The following is a 27,730-nucleotide window of genomic DNA, read 5'->3' as shown; positions in this document are numbered from 1 at the left end:
CACTTGTGACCCGTTGGAACACAGCGCCTTTCACCACTACGAATCACTTTTCGTCAGTGGAATCAGCTTCATCATTCTTACCTCAATGTTAATGGAAAAGTTAAGGGACAGGTTGGGGATATCCTTCCGCCTGAATCTATCACGTCTTGTCTCTAGAGCAAAGCCCAGAGTTCTTGGTCACGGAACATGTTTAGACAGGTACAGCGTTCAGCCCATGGTGACTCTGGGGGCACCAGGCCCCTGCGCTGGCCTGGAAGGCCATGTGATGCCTCAGCAGCCAGGCAGATTGGAGCCCAAATATCTACAAGGGCAGCTCCAGGAGGTACTGGGCTCCCCTCAGCTGGGAATACAGAACACTCTATTGTGTGGGCTTCTTCCTTGAAGACTTCTTGGTGGCTGATTTGTGTCAAAGCCCACCTTCCTTCCCCAACCACCGGCTCTCAGTGATGTGTGTCCGATGCTCTCCCTGCATGACCCACTGCATTTGGCCCACCCTCTGGTGCCTGCCTGGGAACAGGGCGTTCCTGTTTCTGAATGGCTGAGGCAGCTGTACTTGTGAGGCTACTGACCTCCCTGTGCTGGCCGCCTGCAGGAGTGACCCTGCATGTGGGCATTTAAAAATAGTGTTTTGTGGTAGGTGTTTTGTTCAGTGTTTTAGTCTTTGAAATGCCAGCTAAACAGTTTGTTTTTTTATATTCACTTTTTTACACTCTGCATTTCTCCATTTAGGGACTGAATATAGTAGTTAAAAACAAACCTAGCCTTTAAAAAAATCTGACTTTTGATTTGTTAATTGATTTAAAATGTCCATTTTAAATAAACAACTCAGATACATAAGTTTACTATTATAAAGGAACCTCCAGCACTTTAAGGTCGTTCTTTTATGGGCAGGTATCTTTTTCTTTTTTTTTTTTCACTCTTCACACCTTTTGTTCAGTGGTTTAGTCTTTGAAATGCCAGCTAAACAGTTTGTTTTTTTATATTCACTTTTTTTACACTCTACATTTCTCCATTTGGGGTCTGAGTTTAGTAGTTTAAAAAAATACTAGCCTTTTTAAAATATCTGACTTTTGATTTGCAAATTGATTTAAAATGTCCATTTTAAATAAACAGCTGATATATATACATTTAATATTACTAAAGGAACCTGTAGCACTTTACTGTCCTTTTATGGGCAGGTTTTTATACAGCTGGGTCTCTAAGAGAGGCACTGCCAACCAAACTGGTTTAAAATTTTTTTTCCCCCAGATCTGTTACCTTTGGAGGATCCATTAAATACTACTACTAATCCTCTACTCACAGTTTTCTACTACTGTAAATACACATCAAGTAAAATTTACTGTCTTAACCATTTTAAGCATACAGTTCAGTGGCATTAAGTATACTCTTTTTTTAATTTTTTTATTTTTTGGCCGCCATGGGGCATACAGGATCTTAGTTCCCCAAGCAGGGATTGAACCTGGGCCTTGGGCAGTGAGAGAGCAGAGTCCTAACTACTGAACCACCAGGGAATTCCCAAATACACTCTTATTGTTATGCAACTATTGCCACCATCCATCTCCAGATGTTTTTCATCATCCCAAATTGATGCTTGGTACTTATTAAATAACAACTTCCTGTTGCCCCTTGCTCTAGTCCGGGTAACCACCACCGTACTTTCCATCTCGGTCTCTATGAAATAGATTCCTCTAGTTACCTTACCTTGTGTATGTGGAACTGCATAGTTGGCCCTTGAACAACATGGGTTTGAAATGCGCCGGTCCACTTATACTTGGAATTTTCCTCAGTAAAGAGTACGGTGCTACATGATCCATGGTTGGCTGAATCCATGGTTGCAGAACCTTGGATCCAGATGGCTGACTCTTGGACTTGAACATCCCCAGATTTTGTTGTCCCTGGCAGGTCCTGTAAACAGTCCCCTGCAGATACCGATGGACAGCTGTATTTGGCTTTTTGTGTCTGGCTTATTTCATATCGTAGAATACCTTCAAGTTTCATGCATGGTGTTGCATATGACAGAATATTTCTTTTTAAGGCTAAATAATACCCCATTGGATATATACACCACATTTTGTTTATCCAGTCATCCATTAATGGACACTAAGGGGACTTCCATCTTTTGGCTACTGTGAATAATGCTGCTGTGAACATGAATGTGGATAGAACTACCAAGTTCTTTCAGTTCTTCTGGGTGAAACTCAAAGGGGAAATTGCTGGATACTGTGCTAAGTCTCTATGTATCCTCGTTCACTTTTAAATCTTACCTTATCTTGACAGGGGTGTTATTCATAGGGATGTTGGGGAAAACTACAAAATGGGAGCTTTTGACAGAGAAATTTTGTCAGTTGGGTGTAAAGATGTAGTAAGAGTATCTATAGCACTAGAGCACTTTAAATTTATGTTTTTGTTTCCTGCATTTGCCTCTACAGGGATATTTATTATATCCCATGGGGGATTGTGTATTACATCAAGCAACGTAAGAGCCAGTGATTTTGCTATATCTAGGTATCGTTTAACAATCGTAAGAAGAATTGCAGTTTTGTGTTAGTCACAAGTCACTGGATTCCTTCAGTGAACAAGGCTGTCTGCAAGGTACTATGCCATTGGTAACCAAAAGACATAAAATGCCCACAATGTGCAAAAACTCTCCAAAAGAAGGCAGATCCTAATGTCAAACAATGTAGAATTTAAAGCATTTCTACAGATAATCGATAAAAGATTCCAGTTCTTCAAAATAGGAAAAGTTGAGATGTGTCTCCACTTAAAATATTTCTGTAAAATATATAAAGGAATGTTTGACAGAAATAAAAGGATGAAGAGATAATACACAGGGACTCCCCTGTTGACGCAGTGGTTAAGAATCCGCCTGCCAGTGCAGGGGACACAGGTTCAAGCCCTGGTCCGGAAAGATCCCACATGCCACGGAGCACCTAAACCCATGTGCCACAACTACTGAGCCTGTGCTCTAGAGCCTGCGAGCCACAATTACTGAGCCCACGTGCCTAGAGCCTGTGCTCCACAACAAGAGAAGCCACCGCAATGAGAAGCCCACGCACCACAACGAAGAGTAGCCCCCGCTCGCCGCAACTAGATAAAGCCCATGCACAACAACAAAGACCCAACGCAGCCAAAATAAATAATTAATTAAAAATAAATTTTAAAAAAAGAGAGAGAGTACACAGTTCCACGGGGGGACTTAATCACCTTTCTCCCCATAATGTTTCTCCAAACAATAGAGAAAAATGAGTTAGGCCATATATGTGAAAACAGTGAGCGAAGGCTTAATATATGTGTACTGAATACTGTCTCTCTAATAACTTACAAATCAGAAAGTGCTTGTCTGGGGATGAAGGTGAGGGGATGGACTAGAACAGGCAGGAGGGCTTTGGAGGAAAGATAATTATGTTCTGTATCTTGTTTCAGCTGGTGATTACTCAAGTATGTGCAGTTTTCCAAAGTCATTCCCTGAATGCTTACATGTGCTTTTCATTGTACACTAATTGTATCTTTTTTAAAATTTATTTATTTATTTTTGGCTGCATTGGGTCTTCATTGCTGTGCACAGGCTTTCTCTAGTTGTGGCGAGCGGGGGCTACTCTTCGTTGCGGTGCACAGGCTTCTCATTGCAGTGGCTTCTCTTGTTGCGGAGCACGGGCTCTAGGCGCGCGGGCTTCAGTAGTTGTGGCACGCAGGCTCAGTAGTTATGGTGCACAGGCTTAGTTTCTCTACAGCATGTGGGATCTTCCTGGACCAGGGATCGAACCCGTGTACCCTGCCTTGGCAGACGGATTCTCAACCACTGCACCACCAGGGAAGCCCCACTAATTGTATCTTAACAACAAAAAGTAAACATCCTATGCAGTCACCAGGAAAATAAACAGATTTCTGGCCCTGTTCAGTACAGGGTTTCCCAGTTTGAGGAATGTGGTATTAAGTAGAATCTCTACTATGAAATAGATAGCTGGTTTTCACCTGTGACCATATATGACTTCAGGGTTAACAAAATAACATTGGTAAACAAAAGACACATAATGCTGCCCAGGACATTTAAAATCTGTCCAAAAGAAAGCAGATCCTAATGCCGGACAATATAGACTTGATGTATATGGTTTCAGGCTTCAGGCTTTTCATCTGTGGGGTTATCATGATGGTGGATTTTGTTCATGCATAAGAACTGTGGAACTTTCCACCTTTGTCATTCGAATACTGTTGTGAAGATTACCATTTAGGCTGCTCTTCAGTTTTAGACTGTGATTGGGCACGGCACCCTCTTGCCTGCCCACTTGTAAGCCTCACAAGTGTCCTATTGTAATAAGTTGCTTCTTATCAAAAAATTAAAAAAACAAAGACTGTGATTGATTTTAACCAAATAGAGTTGACCTTTAAAACCACAGAAGGTTAAAAGATATCAAATGGTTGAACATGAAGGAAATCTGAAGAATAAATGAATAAAAGTAAAACAGAAGAACTGATAAATAATTCCCAGTGGTGGTTCTCTGAGAAGACACACATCCAGGGAGACTCATACAATACATAGATGTTGGAGAAAGTCTGACTTGGCATTTCCCCTTTGCAAAGGTGATGGGGAGAGCACAGACCTGTTTCAATTGAATTTTCCCAACCAAGACTTTCTTGAAGTTACCCAGTACTTAAAATTTATTTAGAGAGTTTTGGGCAAAATTTATTTAGAGGGTGTTGGGTGGGGGGGGGGGGAATCATGACATTGTTTTTCTAATCTTTTTTGGTTCAAGGTATAATAGTCAATATTTATTTTCCTTTTCTGCCATTATCTGCCCCAGAATATTTATGTCACTGTGGGTGTATATGTAGGACCTTCCCTATTTTCTTGCCTGCTTCATTTTTCCCATATCACTTTTGAACTGGTATATTAATCATTACTTTATTATCTACCTCCTACCATCATATCAGATCGTCTAGACCACGTACATGTTTTTTTAACTTTTAACTTTTTATTGAAATAAAATATTACATACAGGAAGTACACATGAGTGTTTAGCTTGATACATTTTCACAGTGGAACACACCCATGTAACCAACACACAGATCAAGACACAGGACGTTACCACCACCCCAATATCCTCTGGTGTACCCTTCCAGACACACGCCTCCCAGGGTAAGCACTTTCCTGACTTCTGATAGCACAGGATGACTTTTATGTCTTTGTATTTGACATTAATGGAATCATACAGTATCACATTTTTTAATATAAATATATTGTTAAATTTATTTATTTGGCTGCATTGTGTCTTAGTTACAGCACATGGGATGTTCGTTGTGGCATGTGGAATCTTTCCTTGTGACGCGTGGGCGTCTCCCTACATGTGGCACACGGGCTCTAGAGCATGCAGGCTTAGTTGCCCCGCAGCATGTGGGATCTTCGTTCCCCAGCCAGGGATCCAACCCGCATCCCTGCATTGGAAGGCAGATTCTTAACCACTGTACCACCAGGGAAGTCCCCAGTATCACTTTTTATATTTAAATAAACTTCTAAATTTCGGAACAGTTCAGATTTTCAAAAAAAACAAAAACAAAAACAAAAAAACCGTGTAGATGGTACAGAAAATTCCAGTGTACCCCACACCCAGTTTTTTCTATTGTTAGTATCTTACCTTGCAATTAGACCTCGTACATTTTTTGTATACGGTGCTCATGTCTTCTCAGTTTCCAGCACAGGGACATAATTATTTACTGAGAGATTAAAGGAGAAAACCAGAGAGAAGGACTTAAAAGGAGATACAGGTCTCCAGGCTTCTCCAGGCTCCTTCAAGGGAACGTCAACTATGTTGACTGAATATTTCATTTTTCTTTTCTTCATAATTCCCAGCTGCAGTTTATACTGTGTAAGCCACATATAGACTTAAAATTTTTTCAATAGCCACAATAAACCAAAAAGAAATAACTGAGATCATTTTCTTAATAAATTTTATTTAACCCAACATATCCATAACATTTCAACATAGTAAGTGGTAATGGTGATATTTAAATCCTTATGGAGTATTCAAAATTCTCTGGTTACTATATATTCTTCAGATGTAACTGATACGTGTTTAGCTCTCAAAAAATTACAGTTGAAAAGGTAGCTTCTAATATCCAAAATATTTCCAATAATTGTCTACATACGGGTGTGAGGCCAGGAGCTTCCGGAGCCCTGGCTGCAGATTTAACCTCGGACCCCCGTGTCCTGAGTAGTCGTCACATGGCGCTCCAGACCCACTTCATAATTAAAACAATGTCTCAAGTCTGGAAATCCAAAGACTGATTTGTGTCATCACAGTAGAAAATCACAGCCCACTAACCAATTTCCAGGCATACGTCAATAAGAAAGAACCTTTTCATCAAAGGGAAGACCTTGCACCATCACCACAATCCATACTAAATCTTCTCTCAAACCGTCCTCAAAAGGACTTGCAGTCTTTGCTAGAGTGACTAGGCACTGGGGAGAGGAAATGCCTAGATGGTCTCAGATGACACGAATTTCTGGAAATCCAAACTCCCATTGTAGCCCTCCACCAGTAAAGCAGAGTGTTATGGTAGGATTCCTCCCGCATGGCTGTGGATGGGCCAGGGGTCAGCTAGTGGGGGGTGGGGTCCAGATGCAGCCCAGAGGACATGGTTCATTCATTCATGTTGGCCTCGGTGGCAGAAGGGACTATGCAGGTGTAATTAACTTCAGGATTTTGAGATGGGAAATTTATCCTGTATTATTTGGGTGGGCTGAATGTAATCACAAGTGTAGTTATAAGAGGAAGGCAGTGGGGTAAGAGATTTCAAGCTATATTTTTACTTTTAAGATGGAGGAAGGACCACCAGCCAAGCACTGCAGGGGGCCTCTAGAATTTGGAAAAGGCAAAGAAAGAGATTCCCCTCTAGTGCGTCCAGCAGTAAGCCCGTTGCTGATACTTCGTAGAATTCTGACCTCCAGAAGTGTAAGATAATAAACTTCTGTCATTTTAAGCCACTGGACTTAACAGCAATTTGCTACAGCAGCATCAAGAAACTAATACACCTCTCTTCCAAAATCTACCTGTCTTACTGCCACTGGCTTGGTCAGGTCCCCATCATCTTTCCCTGAACTACTTCAACAGCCTCCTAACTCTTCACTGTGCCTCCAATTTCCCCCGCTTATAGCAATACTAAAATCCTCATATTATGCCCATGATTACAGCATGGCCCTTGTGCTCAATTGCTTTTAGAATCCTTAATATGTCAAACTAGACTCTCAATAGTCTGTCTTCCATCTTCATATCTATGCTTATTTCTAATAAGTCAGACATAAGTTCCAAATATCTTACTGAAATGCTTTACTTGAATTTCCACATGCATGTGTGTGTGTGTGGTTTCTTCTTTCTAAAGTTCCCAATCTCCTATCCTGTTTTCTACCCAAACCCATTATCCAGTTAAATTTTTACTGATTATTTGTTACTCTTGGTCAAGTATATTCTCCATTAGAAGTTTTTCTGAATCCTAAGTGTTGGCAAAAATGTGAAAAAACTGAAACCTTCATTCATTGCTGGGGGGAATGTAAAATGGTGCAGCCACTTGGAAAACAAGTTTGGCGTTTTCTTAGAAATTAAATACAAATTTACCGTATGACTGACCCACTAATTACTCTGCAATACCTACCCCAAAGAAATAAAAGCACATTTTGGCACAGAGACTCATATGCAAACATTCATAATAACATTATTCATATTAACCCCAAACTGGAAATACCCCCATAGCTGTCAATTGGTAAATGGATAAACAAAATGTGGTACATCCATACATTTGAATACTATTCTGCAATTATAAGGAACAAAATACTGATGTATGTTTTCCACATGAATAACCCTGACAAATCATTATGCTAAGTGAAAGAAGCCAGATACAATAGATCATCTATTGTATGATTCCATTTATATAAAATAGCTAGAAAAGGCCAGTTTATAGAGAGAAAGAAACAGATAAGTGGTTACCTAGGACTGAGGTGGCAGTTGATAATACCTGCAAATGGGCATGAGGGAACTTTCTAGGGTGATAGAAATGGTCTGTGGATTGTGGTGATGGTTGCATAACTATAAATTTACCAAAACTATTGAACTTACGCTTTCAGTGGCAGAATGAATGGTATATAAATAATCCTGCAATAAATCTGTTAAATAAATTAAAAAAAATTTTTTTCTGGACTTAATCAAGGTGATTTGAACAGTTTTACCTTTGTTTTCAGCATGCCTTATTACACACCAATATTATTATGGTTACCACTCTGTATTTCAGTCATGTTTACCTCTTTGGTCCCCAGTTGAGTTTGTATGAAGTAGGCAATAAATACACTATGGATTAAACTTAGTAGAGTCAAATTGAATTAAAGCCACACTGAATATGTTTTTCCTCACTAAAAAATTATGATTTTCCAGTACTTTTGAAGATCTTAGTACATACCCGATACTTGTTTTATTTTGTTTTTGTTGTTTTTGCCCCCAAAGTCCTTAGTTCCATTCATGGTATTGTTTGGATACTCTTCACAGTCTTTATCACCTGTCTCAGCTTTGGTTCCCCAGAAGCAGATCCAAGGATTCACGTGCAAGTACTTTATTGGAAGGAGCAAGGACCATGGTATGTGGGTTGGAGAGAGCAGAAGTGATACAGGGAAGAAAACACATCCAGTAAAGTTTACCTTAAGTCAGCTCCCGCAGGAGTGAGCAGAGTTTCCATCCTGTAGGGAAATTCTGGAAAATGGCACAAAATCCAAACTTCAGAATTATTCCAGCTGAGGGGGTGACGAAGATGGTAGACACCACACCTGTCCATCAAGAACTGTCCCTGGTAGGGCATAATTCTATGTCACGTCTACCATCATGCATTGGGAAAAGTAGGTTCCACCTGGTGGTGACAGTGGCAGTCAGGCTGGTGTGCAGTGGGGATGTGAAGGGATCCCAGGGAATGTAGGAGAAATACTGACCACTTCTACCATGCCATCCTTCACTGCAGACTCAGTTCTATCAATATTCTTCTCAAAAAGTGGACTGGGCTTCCCCGGTGGCGCAGTGGTTGAGAGTCCGCCTGCCAATGCAGGGGACACGGGTTCGGGCCCTGGTCTGGGAGGATCCCACATGCCGCGCAGCGGCTGGGCCCGTGAGCCACAATTGCTGAGCCTGCGCGTCTGGGGCCTGTGCTCCGCAACAGGAGAGGCCGCGATGGCGAGAGGCCCGCGCACCGCGATGAAGAGTGGCCCCCGCTTGCCACAACTGGAGAAAGCCCTCGCACAGAAACGAAGACCCAACACAGCCATAAATTAAAAAAAAAAAAAAAAAAAAGTGGACTAAGTTCTGAATACATTTCAGAAATGTGTAACTATCATTCCTGCTGGCACCTCCAGAGACATCCCTTCCCCAAAAATAAACCACATTACAAAACAAGGTTTATTCTGTTGTATTCATTACTAGATGTTTTAGGATCTTCGGTGTATCTTCAAACTGCCATGATGGGAAATAAATGTCCAATAAAACAAGGAAAGGAAAGAGGAAGGGAAGAAGAAGGAAGGCAAAGAATGAAGCAATATAACAGAGTTATCTGATGCAATATATTACTATGAATCACCTGAACAAACTAGCTGTCAAAACATTCCCACCTAAATGTCCATCAACAGAGGAATGGATAAAGAATATGTGGTACATATATACAATGGAATATTACTCAGCCATTAAAAAAGAATGAGATAACGATATTTACAGCAACATGGATGGGCCTAGAGATTGTCATACTGAGTGAAGTGAGTCAGACAGAGGAAGACAGTATCATATGATATCACTTATATGTGGAATCTTACAAAATGATACAAATGAACTTATTTACAAAACAGAAAAAGATTCACAGACTTCAAAAACAAATTTATGGTTACCAAACAAAGTGGAAAGATGGGGGATTGATAAATTAGGAGTTTGGGATTTACATATTCACAGTACTATATATATAATCAACAAGGACCTCTTGTATAGCATAGGGAACTCTACTCAATATTTTGTAATAACCTATATGGGAAAAGAATCTGAAAAAGAATGGATATATGTATATGTATAACTGAATCAGTGCTATACATCTGAAACTAACATAACAATGTAAATCAGCTTTAATATAAAATAAAAGTTCAATTAAAAAAAATTCCCACTCTTAAAGTTGAAAATCACGTCACTGTTTTCAGGAAAACTGTGATAGCAAAGTTAACAACATGGGCTCAATGTCAGGTTTCCAGGTTAGCGTCCATCCCATTCTCATTCTCTTTTAAAAATGGGGTAAATGAGAGAAAATACCTTTAAAAATGTTGTCAAGATTACATAAAATATACACATAATACAATAAGAACAGACTTGATATATGAAGCAGTTTGGTCATGAGTATTGTGTGATTTTCATTCCATTTTTTTCCAGAGAAAGACAAACACAACCAAATTAAGGTGAAGAACATCAACATTTGAGAGGATAATTTTAGGGGGAAACCATGCCACATTTGATATAAATGCTACAAATCTAATGTCGGAAATCACGGGAATGGCTGTAAGAAAGCTGGCCCAAGATAGAAATGTATGGTCTGCAAATAGGAAACAAAAGTTAAAAAGGAATTACTGAGGAGGGTGTTGAAGAGAAACTAATACAAAAACAAATAAAAGCAAAGTCATAGGTGCTTTGAGAATAGAAGAAATGAAGCATGTCTTTCAGGGTCAAAAAAGAACCAACATATTTAAATTCACAACATTTGTTTTTGAGCCTCACAATGTCCACTTAGTTCTGAGGCCAGTGACCCATCACAGACAAGGGGCACCTTGGCTGAGGAGCCTTCCCAGGGCCCCTTTCACATACATCCTTGTTCCTCAGGCAGTAGATGAAGGGGTTCAGCATGAGGGTGACCACAGTGTACATTACAGAGGCAAAGGAACTTCTCTGGGAAGAATGAGTCACATCGGTACTGAGATAGATCCCCAGGCTTGTCTCATAGAACAAGGAGACCACACAGAGGTGAGACCCACAGGTGGAAAATGCTTTATATTTTCCCACTGCAGAGGAGATTCTCATTAAAGAGGAGACAATTCGAGAGTAAGAGAAGAGGATTCCAGTGAGGGGAAACACACCCAGCAGGGCAGTGGCCACAAACAAGAAGATGTTACTGATGAGGGTGTCAGAGCAGGCCACCTTGAGAATCTGAGCCAGTTCACACAAGAAATGTGGAATTTCAGTGCCAGTACAGAAGGTCAGCCGCCTCAGCAGTAGAATATGAACCAGGGGAACCCAGAAAGTGATGAACCAACACATCAGAACCAGGAGGCCACAGAGGCGTGGGTTCATGATGACCATGTAGTGCAGGGGGAGGCAGATGGCCACAAACCGGTCATAGGCCATCACAGTCTGAAGAAAACCATCCATTCCAGCAAAAATCATTTAAAAAAATACACCTGAGTGAAGCATCCTGTGTAGGAGATGTCCTTGCTCTGTGCCTGGATGTTCACCAGCACCTTCGGGACAGTGGTGGAGATGAAACAGATGTCAACAAAGGAGAGGTTGGCGAGGAAGAAGTACATGGGGGTGTGTAGGTGGGAGTCCGAGCTGACGGCCAGAATGATGAGCAGATTCCTCAGCACAGTGACCAGGTACATGGACAGGAACAGTCCAAAGAGGAGGGGCTGCAGTTCAGGATCGTCTGAGAGGCCCAGGAGGAGGAACTGTGATACTCCCGTGTGGTTTCCTGCTCCCATGTGGATGGTGCGTCTGCTGGGGAAGGAGGCAAAAGCAAGGTTCAGCTAACAGCCGATTGTGGGAAAGATTGGAGAAGAGGTAGTGATTCTCTGGGAAATGAGTCTTTGGAGAGAGGGTCCAGATTCCATAAAATGAGAGAAAGAAACAGAACTGGGTTCAGTAGAAACTAAAGTATCTGAAAACTACAGACCTCACCGTCATAGACTAAATACATATGGAACTGTCCCAGTCCCACTATTCTAGAGGTAAAGCCCAGTACCCACCCTCTCTCTTCTTTTCCTTCTTACTCCACCAGCCTTTACTGGGACACGGTCCCTGATGGTCATCACTGAAGCTTTCTCTTCTCTGCGGTCTATCTGAAGAAACCCATTTGGGTTTCAACTGAGGCAGGGGTCACAGAATTATAGTGAAGGGGCAACAGGGAAATGTTGTTATCATCTCAAGGGTTGAATTCTCAGGGCTCCTCATTAAATAAATTGTTGTATTGACTTTCCTCTCTCCAAACAACTCAGCTCCTTTGAGGTACAAGGAAAAGAAAATGGAAATATTTCAGCCAATGCTGTGTGTGTGGAGGCAGCAATGGGGGAAGAAGGTATATTCTCCAAGGAGAAATTCTTCCTTCTTTGGTTTGACTTTAAAAGTGACAAGGTATCCCCTAAGGAATGTTTAATTTCTACAAGAACCAAAACATGGAAGCCTTTGTAGATATTATGGAGGGCTCCATTTATTACCTCTAAATAGAGGGGCAGGGGCAGCACTTAACCAGGTAGATTGGGTTGAAGAGTGTGTATTGAGGAAATACATGTGGCAAATATAAATGATCTGTAAAGTTTGTCAAGGAAGGGGAGGACAGAGGTAAAACATAGCCTAAAGGGAGTATCTAATATGACAGGGTTAAACCTAAGATTCAATGGAAGTTATGGGAACACATTTAACTTCAAGCAGAAAGATGTTGTTTAGTGCAAGCATTTGAATACACAGGAATTTCTGGATACATAATTCATAGGATGCACTGTACACTCTAAACTAACAACAATCATAATGTGCTGTATCTCCAGTTTATAGGACATAGTTGCAGAAATCAAGGGTTGGAAGTAGAAGTGAACCCTTGTAATATCACTCCCAGTTAGTCATGTGGGGAGTTTGTGGTCCAAGCCTACACACTTCTGGCCTCTGCAGGTTTGGAGGCCTGGACACCTAAAAAGATAACAGTTCCAGAGACATGGCGAAAGTCCCATTGAACATTTTTTTTTTTTTTTTTTTGGCCGTGTTGCCAGCTTGTGGAATGGTCGTGCTGCCGGCTTGTGGAATCATAGTTCCCTGACCAGGGATTGAGCCTGGCTCCGTGGCAGTGAAAGCTCCGAGTCCTAACCACTGGACCACCAGGGGATTCCCGCCATTGAACTTCAACCAATTCTACTGCATGAACATTTCAAGTTCTTTATGCTAAGAACAGGAGTCACCTTCAGGCAAGGGTAATTGACCCTAATGATCAATGTAATTGTATGACCATGGCAGTGGACACTGGTACTTTGCTGTGCTCAGTCAGTGGCTGGCAGCAAGAGCAATCTCAGGGCACAGTGGTGGATACAGATGGTGGTCAGTTATGCTCCCACAGCTAGAGATCTGAGTGGTGTGACCTTGGGTGAGGCAGCTTCCTTTAGCCGAGGACAGTTCTCAAAGAGAAGGCTCAGGGCTGTCATATGCTTGGAAAAATAAGCCTTTAATTCTGAAGAGAGAAGTGGGCAACACAACACAGGATTCGCTACAGTGAATCCCGATGGCTGTTTGGATTGTGATCTGTAACAACATGGACAGTGTCCCATGAGAGCTTATCTGTGATGCATGGGGGGTCAGGAGTTGGGAAGTCCTTTCCTTAGGAAGTGAGGGCCAAACCAAGAACTGAAGCATCATGAGTAAGGCTCAGCAAAGCATAATCTTGTCTTTCTGACCTGCTTCTCTATAAAAATCCAATTCTCTCTACCACTACTGCCATTAAGACAGAACACCAGACCAACACATGTCACTGCCAAGTGGAAATTAGTGGGCTGTTTCACAGGCACATCCAACCAAACCTTTCCAAGAACAAACCTACATTTTTTTCTTCCTTTCTTTTCCTCAACCACTTTATGTCAGAGACAGTAACACCGTAGGGAAGGTGAACAGATCCACACGTGGAATTGTTCTAGATGGTTAAGTAATAATAAAGTTATATTAAAATAATTTTCCTAATTAGTCTTTACTTTTTTATTAGCATTTATCACAAAGTCTAGGTTTACCACTTATTTATATATTACTTTCTACCAATAGAATGTACACTCTATGAATTTTGGGCCTTTACTTTGTTCCAAATCTCATACCCATACCCAGAAGAAAACAGTTAATAAATATTTAAAGGCACGAGTCAGTGAATCAAACCATTGCTATTATTAGCGTTTGAAATAAACTGGTTTCATCATCTGGAAAAAAAAGAAACGAAAAAATAGAAAAAAAAGAACTTGGAAGCAGAGAAATGTTCCAATTTTTCTCTCTCTTTCCTAGTCTTTGCCTGATATTAAACTTCACCTACACAAATTGAACATTTGTAACTACCAAAAATTTGTATAATGGATGTAATCCATCTGTTAATCTCAGAATGTCTTGTTTTCCACATACCTTTTAATGACATGTAAATATTAGGTAATTTTTGTCTGTAAGGAAAAATTCCAGATCTAATAGTAGTGTAAAGGAATATAAAGGGGAAAAAAACCCTATGGTCAAGACAGCATCAGGTTCCTCTTTTTCAGCATGTTTTCGGTATGATTAACAAAAGGGAATAGTTACAGAAGGGTATATTACATATCTTGGGTACTATTATGGGCTGAATTGTGTTCACTCAAAATTCCTGTGTTGATGTCCTAATCCCAGTGCCTCATAATGTGACTGTATTCAGAGACAGTGCCTTTAAAGAGGTAATTAATTTAACATGAGGTCGTTAGGGTGGGCCCTAATCCAATTTCACTGGTGTTCTTATAAGAAGAGGAGATTAGGAAACAGAGAGATCAGGGCACACCTGCACAGAGGGATGACCATGTGCAGAGGCAGCAAGGGGATGTCCATCTTCAAGGAGACACACCTGAGAGGAAACCAACCCTGCCGAGACCTTGATATTGAACTTCCAGCCTTCAGGATTGTGAGAAAATACATTTCTATTGTTGAAGTCACCCAGTCTGGTATTTTGTTATGGCAGCCCCAGCAAACTAATACAGGCACCAATTAAAAATCCTCTTGCATCATCTTTTCCTTGAGCCAGATCTGCTGTAATTTCTTCTTTTTTTCCAACAATTTAAAAATATTTATTTATTTGGTTGCTCTGGGTCTTAGTTGTGGCAGGCGGGCTCCTTAGTTGCAGCTCACCAGCTCCTTAGGTGTGGCACATAGGCTCTTTAGTTGTGGCACATGGGCTCCTTAGTTGCAGCAGGCAAGCTCCTTAGTTGTGGCTTACCGGGTCCTTAGTTGTGGCACATGGGCTCATTAGTTGTGGCATTCGAACTCTTAGTTGCAGCATGCATGTGGGATCTAGTTCCCAGACCAGGGATTGAACCCAGGCCCCCTGCATTGGGAGTATGGAGTCTTAACCGCTGTGCCACCGGGGAAGTCCCTGCTGTAATTATTTCAATGGAAGCAGTGACACGCTTTGCCCAGCTCCAGCTGGACAGCACCTTCCCACACGCCCATGCCAAATACCTCCTGCTTCCTGCCCTGAAGCTTCTCTGATACCACACTATGGGACATCTGAGGGAATCTGGTATATATTCAGAAGTGCGCAACTCAGAAATGTGGGGATGCTAATTTCTTTAGGACCACCTCTGGCCCATAGAAAGCATGAGCTGATGTCTCTTCATCTACTGAGTGGCAAGTTCTGAGACACATATCACGATGCACCTCAGAAGGCTTTGGTGGGATTTAGCACCAGTCATCAATAAAGGAATCAAAACGATAACGATTACTTTAATTGGTTGGGTTTTCCTTCCTTCCCTGGTAGATAATAATAGGAGATATATACAACAAATATATATATATATATATACATATATATGTATCTACATATGTGTATATGTGTGTGTATATATATATATATATATATATGTATATGTATATATATTTGTTCTGTTTCTCTGGATAACCCTAATAACAATCCCCAAGAGAAATTAAAATATGTCTGAACAAAAGGACATACATGAATTTTCATAGCACCATTACTCATAATATGCACAAAGTGGAAACAACCCAAACATTCATCAACTGATGAATAAATAAAACATAACATACTCATACTATGGAATATCATTCTACAATAGAAAGAAATCATGTGCGAGAATACATATGAGTCTTGAAAAACATACTACGTGAAAAAATTATACTGATGAAAGATTTTATGATTTGATTTACAAGAAATGTCTAGAAAAGGCAAATGTATAGAGACAGAAAGTGGAATCATGGCAATGTGGATGTTAAGTGTGTAGGAAAATGGTATAACTAAAGGGTACTTTATAATTGAACCAAAATTCCATTATATTTTTACAACTAAATTTTCAAATAACATAAATCTATTGCTATCTAAAGAGTCTGATACAGACATAAGTAAATATTTCTGGCATAGAAGACTCTAAAGCCTGATATAAGTATATATAGGAATTTATTGTTTAATAAAGGTAGAATTTCAAATTCCTATGTCAAGGATAGATTATCACTAAACAATTGGCTCTCTTTCTGGAGGAAAAAAATAATTGGATCCACTACCCCACACCACATGCCAAAATACATTCTTTGAGGATTAAAGGTTAAAATGTCAGGGACTTCACTGGAGGTGCAGTGGTTAAGAATCCGCCTGCCAATGCAGGGGACACGGGTTCGATCCCTGGTCTGGGAAGATCACACATGCCACAGAGCAACTAAGCCCATGCGCCACAACTACTGAGCCTGCGCTCTAGAGCCTATGAGCCACAACTACTGAGTCCACAGGCCGCAACTACTGAAGCCCACACGCCTAGAGCCTGTGCTCCGCAACAAGAGAAGCCACTGCAATGAGAAGCCTGTGCACCACAATGAAGAATAGCCCCCCATCGCCACAACGCCACAACGAGAGAAAGCCCACGCCCCTGCGCAGCAATGAAGACCTAACGCAGCCAAAAAAAGACAATGTCAGTAAAAATATTCAATTTTAGAAGAAAATTAAGAAATCTATGTAACCTAGAGTTGGAAGGGAATTTTTAAGGCTAGTAGGAAACCCAGAAATTATTTTTAAAAAGAAAAGAGTCCTTTGGCTACATAAAAAGTGAATATCTTGTTTGCAATAAATGAAACATTAACGTAGCAAAATAATTATCAATTTAATAGATGCATAAAATACATTTGATAATGCACATAAACAATTTTAGTAAAATGTGCTAGGAAACAAGATTTCAAAAGACCTTTATAAACTCCTCTGGGGCCACCCACTGAAATATACAGCAAACATGATTTTGGAGAAAATTTAGAACAATTCCTGAATGAGTGAAGAACGCCTGGTATCAGTGCTGTTTCTCAACTTAGTATGGGAGGCTCTGTACGGTATGGTAAGATCGGGAAAATAAAAAACAGAAATACACACTTGAAGAAAATAAATACAAAGGTTGCAGAAAAATGTCACTATGAATACTAACAGAAATCCATGATTAGAGTTTAGCGCGGTATCCAATGTAAATAACAAGTAATACAGGGAAATAAAGGTTAAATACAGGACTGAACGGAGGAGATAGACCATCTCATGGATTGTCAGGCTTATCAATATGTAAGGATCATTCTAAGGGCTCCAGGAAGTTGAGGACAAGCAGGTAGAAAAGCCCTTGAGGAGCATCCTGAGGGGTGAGTACGCACCCCGGTCCTCTTCTTCTAACCTCTAATCCTGGCGCTGGGCCTTGCACCGCCTCCAACACCACTTCCGGTTGTGGACCCCGCCCTCTGGCCGTAGCCCCGCCCACAGGCCTAGTTCCAGCCTCAACTTTGTCCGCTGGGCCTCTTTATGCGCCAGGCCCCGACCCCGAATCGACCCCAGGCCCCTCTACCGCAACGTGGGGAGAAGCAACAAGCTTCCTCCTGCAATGGTTGAACTTGGCTGACAGCCCCAACCTCAGAGGCCCGCCCCGCCACTACCGACGTAGGAAGCGGAAGTGCGTCACTTGGTGCGCGGCAGTCTTCTGTCTCGTGGTTGCGCGCCTCGAGGAGGGAGTCGCTTTGGTCGTCGTGAGTTGCAGCGTGTCCTTGGTGAGGCCCGCGTTAAGGGAGTGCTCTGGGATGTACGGAGCGCGTTAAAGGACAGGTTTGGCTCGGGCTTTCAGAGCGGTCTCCTTGGGCAGGCCTGGCCCCTCCTCTCACGTTCGCCCGGACCTGAGCCCCCGCCTTCAGCGAGGTCGTAGGTGCGGCAAGGGGCGTCTACGGGTTTTGTCATGCACGTGCTTCCCTGTTCGGAAGCCTGTGACTTTAGTCCATGAGGACATGAATATCCGCTGTTCCAGCCGGGTTGCTCAGGCCCCTGCGCCTTCTGGTTGTCATGAAGGTAGTGATCCTGCCGTGTTCATGTGAGTATGAGGGTGTCCACTTGAAAATGCAAGAGTTGTGAGTTGAGTTTATTGAGTGTGTTAGTGAGGACTGTTGCCCAGGAGTCAGCCTCTGAGATGGCTCTGAGAAATGGTTCTGGAGAGGTAAGGGGAGATGTTAGTATATATGTGGTTTTGGAGAAGGGTATGTATAATTGTCCACGAAAAATTAATCAGTCGATCTAAGAAAGAATTGGAAAATATTATTCAAGCCAAATTTGAGGATTACAACCCCGGAAGAGCATCTCAGAACGGTCTGAGCAGTGTTTCTCCTTTTAGAAGTCAAGACTCAGTTTATATAAGTTTTTTGAGACAAAGGGCTTTACATTAAATGACTTTTTTCCCCGCCGCGCCTCGCAGCATGCAGGATCTTAATTCCCAGGGATGGAACCCACGTCCCCTGCGCTTGAAGCGCGTAGTCTTAATCACTGGAGCGCCAGGTAAGTCCCTCAATGGTGCATTATTGACAGTTTACATAATCCAGATTGAAGCGCCATCGTGGTGGGTCATGTGACCCTTTACAAGCTTAAGAAGAGTTGTTACCTTTTAAGTTGTCTTGATGCTAGGAGAATGTTGCTGTTTATGGTTGAGCATGTATTCCTGTGGATGGGGAGGTTTGGTCAATGCATAATGTGGGTACACAATACACAGTGTGGGGAGAGGGGAGGCCAAAGGGCAGAGAAGAGTTTTTTATGTGTAAATTTTTCTTGTCTTGCCATAAATAAGGATTTTATTTCACATAATCAAGCATCGTGGTGCAAGGTTCCTGCTAGTCAGGAGGAACAGATACTTTAGTTAATGGTTTTAGTGTGTTTCTAAGTATAGGAGAATGCAAGAATTGGGGTTCATAAAAGTTTCTTCTGAAAATATCTAACTATCTGAATGCATGCATGTTCTGCCAGTTTTCCCAGAGCACAGAGTGCCTCATTTCTGACCTGTGTTCTGAATTCCTTTCAGGATGTGCGAAGGTGAGCCACTGCAGTGGTCAGTGAGTCAATCCTAGTAGACCCAGATGGTGGGCAATATTCTTTGGCTGGCAAGGGAAAGTTGGTTCCCAGGGCCTCCTCTTTTCTTATGCAAAGTTTCATTTGAGAATTTGTCTTCATCTTTGCATGTTCTTTATTTTTGAATAGTACATACAGGTTGGAAGATGAGATGCTTTCTTGGGTATCCATGGTGTGCTAATTTCTGTATATTAATATAAATGTATGTAGACCACAAGTCTTTCACCTAAAGAAAAGCAAGGATCTTAGATGGCTGAACTTAGATCGGTACACGCGCACAGAGTTAAAACAGGGTCCTCAAGGAGAAAATGATGGGAGGATTTATGACACTGGTTCTAAAATAATTGAGATTACCATTAACAGGATGTTTAGAGTACATGTGTCCCCACCACACCTTTTTTTTTTTCCGTAAAATCTTTAACCTAAAGAAAATCTAATCATCTAGTACAATGAATGTTCACTATAGTAGATACACTTATTTTTATTTAGCATTTTGCATGTTTGCTCTCTCAAATAAATAAATGCATTGTATGGTGAACTATTTGAGAGTCAGTAAGTTGAAAATAAATTGCATACATGATACTTAACCTTTAAATACTTGGTAATGCATCTTTTAAAGATAAGGATATTGTCCTACTAAAACCACAATACTATTTTGCTCACAAAAATTAAAAATAACATAATCTATTGTCTACTCTGTGTAAAAACTAAACTTTTTTGTGTTGTTCCAAAATATGATTTTGGTTGTTTTGGGATTTACGACCCAGTCAAGGTTTATATGTAGCAATTGTTTATGTGTTTTAGTCTTTTTTATACTAGATCAGTTCATATTGTTTGTCCAGTATATTGACTTTTTGAAGAGTCACACCCAGTCTTTTAGAAAGTCACACATTTTGATAGTTCACATTTTATTTTCAGGCTGTGTTTAAATGTCTCCTCCATGTCTTAAATCAATATTTCCTGTGAAATGGCAATTGGATCCAGAGCAGAGGTTGGCAAACCTTTTATCTGAAAAGGTCCAGATAGGTGTGGAATTACTTAGCTTTGCCTTTGTACTGGGTGAGCTGCCATGGGCATAGCTGTGTTCCAGAGAAACTTTATTTACAAAAACAGGCCTGTGACCAAGGGGTGCCAACTCCCGGTGTAGAGGCTCCAAGATAAGTTCAGGATATGTTGAGGGTGATGTGTCCATCAAATTGCATTCTGTTAGGAAGATATAAATGTATGCCATCCTTTGATTTGTGATGCTGTTTGATTACTTGCTGAAGGTAGTGATCACTAGAGCAGTCTGTTTTAAATATAGAGTTTTCTGTTTGAGGAAAAAATATTGTGGGATGATATATTGATGCACAGAATATCTTGTTCCTCAACAACCTTTCTAACAATTGACTTAGCATCTGTTAATAACTTGCAGTGAGTAAACTTGTGTATATATTGTTTCACATTTGTAGGGGTGTATTTTCAGGGTGAGCTTCTCAGGTTGTTTTTCTAGGTCTGAGGGCAAATATACTTTTGCTGGATATTACAAATTCCCTTCCATAGGTCTTTTGCTGTTTTTCTGTTGCTCATCAACTTTTTAAAAGCATGTCTAAAATTTATTATGGAGAAACATAAGGAAAACCTTTTGCTTTTAACTTCAAGGCATTTGTTTTCAAAAAGAATATCCTATCCAATTTCATCGTGAGTAAAAATATCACAAATATTTTTCCAGAAGTACAGTGTTTTGGTTTCTATTATATTATGCCCAGACATTTTATGTGAGCCTTATTTGATTTTTATGTTGTAATTCTGTTTTTTGTGTTCCTCTTTTTGTGTGTACTGTACTGGAACATTTTTGTGGAGAATGGCAAATTGTCTGGCAATCCACAAATGGTCATTGAATTCCTTTAATGAGTTAGGCTGTGTGCCAGGGACAGGAAAACAATGGCCATGAAAAGAGACATAGTACTGCCACCATGGGGTTTACTATGTCTATCTAGGAGTTCAGATTGAAAATGAAAACTGGCAGTTTTGTAATATGGACATAGAGTGTCTTACTAGGAGGTGGTACTATGTACTGGGAGGAACTGATATTTAAACTGTGAAATAAAGCATGAGTAGGATTTACATAGTCAGGTCATTGAACTAGGGTGAGGATTTGTAGGTTGGGGAGAAAATTACAGGTGACAGGAACTTCATGAGCAAAATACTGCATAGTTGGGAGCTTATTGTTTTTATTTTTTAAACTGAGAAAGAGGTTTGGCAGAAGAAGAAGGGAGAGTGGGGGGAGTTAGAGTGGAGAGCAGGGACAGGACCGGGAATGAGGTACCCTGGACAATACTCAAAGGCCAAGGAAACTTCTGAAACATTTTAAGCAGGAAAGTGATTTGACATCATTTACAACTGAACAAGAACCCAATAACTCCTACTTTGGGAAAGGACTTTTGGAAACATGAGAGTGAAGTCATGGAGACAAGATAGAATCCTGTGTTATGTAAGTTTTAAAACAGAATCATGGTTATATAGATGTCACAGTTGTTACAGAAAGAAAATGATGAAATGATTTGAGAGTTTTTGTAGAAGGAGAAAATGAAAGAATCTGGGCATTTCCTTCACCTGTTTATTTCCTAGAGGATATACCCCCCAATTAATGCATGCTTGAGTAGCACTTAGTGAAAACATTCAACCCAGGGCTGTTCTTAGGGAACTTGTAAACTACTGGAGGAGGCAACCACCTTTCCAAGAAAATAAATGTATTATTAATATGTATTATTAATAAATGTATTATTAAAATGTGTTAGGGTTCTGGAGCTAAAGTAGAGGACCATATTATTTTCTCTATCTTTATGTGAGAGTAGTTGAAGGTAAGAAAAGAATGATATTTAAGTCATAAAAAGACAAGGTGTAGGAATTATCCATGTTGGACGTGAGGGGAGTAGGAGGTAGGGAAAGCATTCTGTATTTGGTTGATTACATTTCTAGGGTGACAGAGGGGAGTGCATGAAGGGTTACTCCCAGATTTGACAGTGCAGGCATTTTACTTGATTGGGAAAAATGCTGAGGGAGGAATCTAATCTTAAATGTACAACTGACAGGGAAAACAAGTAGTATCTTTTTAAAAAATTTTTATCTATTTTTGGCTGCGTTGAGTTTTTGTTGCTGTGCGCGGGCTTGTTCTAGTTGCGGCGAGCAGGGGCTACTCTTCATTGCGGTGCACAGGCTTCTCATTGCGGTGGCTTCTCTTGTGGAGTATGGGCTCTAGGCACATGGGCTTCAGTAGTTGTGGCACGTGGGCTCAGTAGTTGTGGCTTGCAGGCTCTAGAGCACAGGCTCAGTAGTTGTGGTGCACGGGCTTAGTTGCTCCGCGGCATGTGGGATCTTCCCGGACCAGGGATCACACCCGTGTCCCCTGCATTGGCAAGCAGATTCTTAACCACTGCACCTCCAGGGAAGTCCCAACAAGTAGTATCTTTTTAAATGCTGTGAATCGAGAGAAAACATGAATGTATTTTAATTCATGAACAACAAATTCATTCAACAGTTTAATTAGAATCAGTGGCTGAGGGCTTCCCTGGTCCGGGTCTGGGAAGATCCCACATGCCGCGAAGTAACTAAGCCCGTACGCCACAACTACTGAGCTTGTGTTCTGGACCCCGTGATCCACAACTACTGAAGCCCGCGCGGCTAGAGCCCATGCTCTGCAACCAGAGAAGCCACCGCAGTGAGAAGCCCGCGCACCACAACAAAGAGTAGCCCCCGCTCACCGCAACTAGGGAGAGACCACGCGCAGCAACGAAGACCCAACACAGCCAAAAATAAATAAAATTAAATTAAAAATTAATTAATTAATTAAAAGAAAAAAAGAATCAGTGGCTGAGCACTGAAAAATAGCTTCTCCATGAAAATTCACTTTGTTATTATAATCTGAGCAAATGCTTATCTTCATAAACATAGTGGTTTTGAGATACCTTTTCCTACTCAAAGGAGGCCTCTGATTCCCTAAAGGTTCATCCAGAGTAACCAGTCCTGTTTGACTCCTTATAGACACTGATGTATTAGGGGACTAGGATCACTCCGTAGGTAAATGATGAGACGATTCCCCTGGCAATGTGGGTTGCGACAAAGCACTGAAGTGTCCATGTGATTTGGCGATTTCCTTATTACCATGTGTATTTGCAACTTCTTTGTCCCAGTGAACTAGCTGTGACATAGTGAACTAATTGATGAAGGTTCTGAAGATAAAGTTGGTGAGGATGTGCATATGCTGTTGGTTGGGGAGTTCATTGGAAAACAGTTTAAAATTTATACATATGCCTGCACATGTGTATCAAGATAAAAGTAAAAACTTTTCATTCCAGTATTATCTGAAAGAATCCTAAGCTGGAAACAATTCAAATGAAGATTAACAGAATAATGGACAAACTGTGGTATGCTTATACCATTGGAAAACTCTAAAGCAAAAAAATGCAAAAAAAAAACTACCTTATTGCCACTGGCTTGGTCAGGTCCCCATCATCTTTCCCTGAACTACTTCAGCAGCCTCCTGACTCTTCACTCTGCCTCCAGTTTCCCCCGCTCATAGCAATACTAAAATCCTCACATTATGCCCATGATTACAGCATGGCCCTAGTGCTCAATTCTTTTTAGAATCCTTAATATGTCAAACTAGACTCTAAATAGTCTGGCATCCATCTACATATCTATGCTTACTTCAGTAACTTATAACTCAGTCATAAGTTCCATATAACCTCCTGAAATGCTTTATTCTTGAATTTCCCCATGCAAGTGTGTGTGTGGTTTCTTCTTCCTCTAGTTCCCAATCTCCTATCCTCTCTGCTTCCTACCAAAACCCGTTATCCAGTTAAATTCTACTGACTTTTTGTTACTCCAATCTCAACTACACCCTTCCATTAGAAGATTTTTTCTGAAACTCAAGTGTTGGTGAAAATGTGGAAAAACTGAAACCTTCGTTCATTGCTGGTGGGACTGTAAAATAGCACAGCCACTTTGAAAACCAGTTTGGTGTTTTCTTAGACATTAAATATAAATTTACCATATGATCCACCAATTACTCTGAGATATCTACCCAAAAGATATAAAAAAGCACATTTTAGCACAGAGACTCATATGCAAACATTCATAATAGCATTATTCATATTAACCCCAAACTGGAAATATCGAAATATCTATCATTTGGTAAGTGGATAAACAAAATGTGGTACATCCATACATTTGAATACCATTCTGCAGTTATAAGGAATAACATACTGATGTATGTTTTCCACATGAATAACCCTACAATATCATTATGCTAATTGAAAGAAGCCAGATATGAAAGATCATACATTGTATGATTCCATTTTTATAAAATAGCTAAAGAAGGTCAGTTAATAGAGACAGAAGCAGATAAATGGTTGCCTAGGACTGAGGTCGCAGTTGATATTACCTGCAAATGGGCACAAGAGAACTTTCCTGGGGTAACAGAAATGTTCTAAAACTGGATTGTGCTGAAGGTTGCATAACTATAAATTTAGCAAAACTGTTGATCTTATGCTTTCAAGGGCTGAATTTCATGATATATACATGATCCATCTATAAATCTGTTACATAAATTTTAAAAAGTTTTTCTCTGTAATTATTCAATGTGAGATGACAAGTTTTACCTTTGTTTTCAGCATGACTTATTACACACCAGTATTTTTATGGTTAACCACTCTATATTGCAATCATGTTTACCTCTTTGGTCCCCAACTGAGTTTGTATAAAGTAGACAATAAATACATTATAGATTAAACTTAGTGGAATCATGTTAAATTAAAGCCCCACTGAATATGTTTTTCTTCACTAAGAAATTATAATTTTCCAGTAATTTGAAGATCTTAGTACATACCCACTACCTGTTTTATTTTGTTTTTGCTGTTTTTGCCCCTCAAAGTCCTTAGTTCCATTCATGGTATTGTTTGGATACTCTTCACAGTCTTTATCACGTGTCTCAGCTTTGGTTCCCCAGAAGCAGATGCTGAGCCAAGGATTCACATGCAAGCTGTTTATTTGAAGGAACAAGGACCATGGAACATGGGTTAGAGAAAAGGGAAGAGATACAGGGCAGAAAATACATCCAATAAAGCTTAAGTCAGCTCCCACAGGAGTGAGCAGAGTTTTCATCCTGTAGGGAAGTTAGGGAAAATGGCACAAAATCCAAACTTCAGAATTATTCCAGCTAAGGGGTGAAGATGGTACACCCCACACCTGTCCATCAAGAACTGTCCCTCGTGGGGCATAATTCTCCGTCAGGTCTGCCGTCACGCGTTGGGAAAAGTAGGTTCCACCTGGTGCTGACAGTGGCAGTCAGGCTGGTGGGGATGGTGAAGGGATCCCAGGGAATGTAGGGGAAGTGCTGACAGCTTCAACCATTCCATCCTTCACTGCAGACTCAATTGTATCAATATTCTCAAAAAGTGGACTAAGTTCTGAAAACACTCCACAGGTGTGTGACTACCACTCCTGCTGGCACCTCCAAAGAGTGCCCTGCCCCCAGAATAATCCATGTGAGCAAAGAAGTTTTATTCTACTGTATTCATTATTAGATGTTTTAGGATCTTGGGGTATATCTTAAAACTGCAGTGATGATGGGAAATAAATGTCCAATAAAACAAAGGAAAGAGGAAGGGAAAGAAGGAAGGAGGAAGGAAGGCAAAGAATGAAGCAATATCTCAGAGTTACCCGATGCAATATATTACTATGCATCTCCTGAACAAACTAGCTTTCAAACCTAAGTTCCCACTGTTGAAGTTGAAAATCACATCACTCTTTTCAGGAAAAGCATGACAGCAAAGTTGGGAATGTGGGCTCAATGTCAGGTTTCCAGGTCAGAGTCCATCCCAATCTCAGTCTCTTTGAAAAATGGGGTAAATGAGAGAAATACCTTTAAAAATGTCAAGATTACATAAAATATACACATAAAACAATAAGAACAGTCTTGGTATGTGAAGCAGTTTGGTTATGACTACTGCATGATTTTCATTCCATTGCTTCCAGAGAAAAACAAACACACAAGCAAATTAGGTGACGAATATCGATATTTGAGAGGATAACCGTGGTGGGAAATCATGCCACATTTAATATAAGTGCTTCAGATGTAATGTTGGAAATTGCAAGAATGGCTATAAGAAAGCTGGCCAAAGATAGAAATGTATGGTCTGCAAATAGGAAGCAAAAGTTAAAAATGAATTACTGAGGAGGGTGTTGAGGAGAAACTAATACAAAAACAAATAAAAGTCATAGGTGCTTTGAGAATAGAAGAAATGAAGCATGTCTTTTAGGGTCAAAAAAGAATCAAGACATTTAAATTCACAACATTTGTCTTTGAGCCTCACAATGTCCACTTAGTTCTGAGGTCTGTGGCCCATCGCAGACAAGGGGCACCTCGGCTGAGGAGCCTTCCCAGGGCCCCCTTCACATCCTTGTTCCTCAGGCTGTAGATGAAGGGGTTCAGCATGGGGGTGAGCACGGTGTACATGACTGAGGCGATGGAGCTTCTCTGGGGAGAATGGGTCACAGCAGAAGTGAGATAGATCCCCACGCCTGTCCCATAGAACAAGGAAACCACAGAGAGGTGAGACCCACAGGTGGAAAATGCTTTATATTTTCCCACTGCAGAGGAGATTCTCATTAAAGAGGAGACAATTCGAGAGTAAGAGAAGAGGATTCCAGTGAGGGGAAACACACCCAGCAGGGCAGTGGCCACAAACAAGAAGATGTTACTGATGAGGGTGTCAGAGCAGGCCACCTTGAGAATCTGAGCCAGTTCACAGAAGAAATGTGGAATTTCAGTGCCAGTACAGAAGGTCAGCCGCCTCAGCAGTAGAATATGAACCAGGGGAACCCAGAAAGTGATGAACCAACACATCAGAACCAGGAGGCCACAGAAGCGGGGGTTTATGATGACCGTGTAGTGCAGGGGATGGCAGATGGCCACAAACCGGTCATAGGCCATCACAGTCAGGAGAAAACTATCCATTACAGCAAAAATCATTAAAAAATACACCTGAGTGAGGCACCCTATGTAGGAGATGCCTTTGCTCTGTGTCTGGATGTTCACTAGCATGCTTGGGACGGTGGTGGAGACGAAACAGATGTCAACAAAGGAGAGGTTGGCGAGGAAGAAGTACATGGGGGTGTGGAGGTGGGAGTCCGAGTTGACGGCCAGGATGACGAGCAGATTCCCCAGCACAGTGACCAGGTACATGGACAGGAACAGTCCAAAGAGGAGGGGCTGCAGCTCAGGATCGTCCGAGAGGCCCAGGAGGAGGAACTGTGATACTCCCGTGTGGTTTCCTGCTCCCATGTGGATGGTGCGTCTGCTGGGGAAGGAGGCAAAAGC

General features: G+C 41.0%; 1 protein-coding gene and 2 pseudogenes across 1 annotated transcript in view; 1 reads left to right on the top strand and 2 right to left on the bottom strand.

Moving 5' to 3' along the window:
- The window catches only part of LOC103006825 (olfactory receptor 7D4-like), a 74,701-nt pseudogene that overhangs the window by 7,803 nt on the left and 39,168 nt on the right, over nucleotides 1-27,730 (top strand).
- LOC103002600 (olfactory receptor 7D4-like) lies at nucleotides 10,802-11,746 on the bottom strand (annotated as a pseudogene).
- LOC103003060 (olfactory receptor 7D4-like) overlaps nucleotides 25,187-27,730 on the bottom strand; it is a 31,585-nt gene continuing 29,041 nt past the window's right edge. The window contains exon 4 of the mRNA XM_057539692.1: nucleotides 25,187-27,710. Coding sequence (XP_057395675.1) covers nucleotides 26,720-27,694 — 975 coding nt within the window. The 5' untranslated portion in view covers nucleotides 27,695-27,710 and the 3' untranslated portion in view covers nucleotides 25,187-26,719. The remainder of the gene's footprint in view (nucleotides 27,711-27,730) is intronic.

This window comes from Balaenoptera acutorostrata, chromosome 2 (assembly GCF_949987535.1).
Source record: "Balaenoptera acutorostrata chromosome 2, mBalAcu1.1, whole genome shotgun sequence".
NCBI classification, from domain to species: Eukaryota; Metazoa; Chordata; class Mammalia; order Artiodactyla; family Balaenopteridae; genus Balaenoptera; species Balaenoptera acutorostrata.
This window is presented reverse-complemented; position numbering and strand designations above follow the sequence as displayed.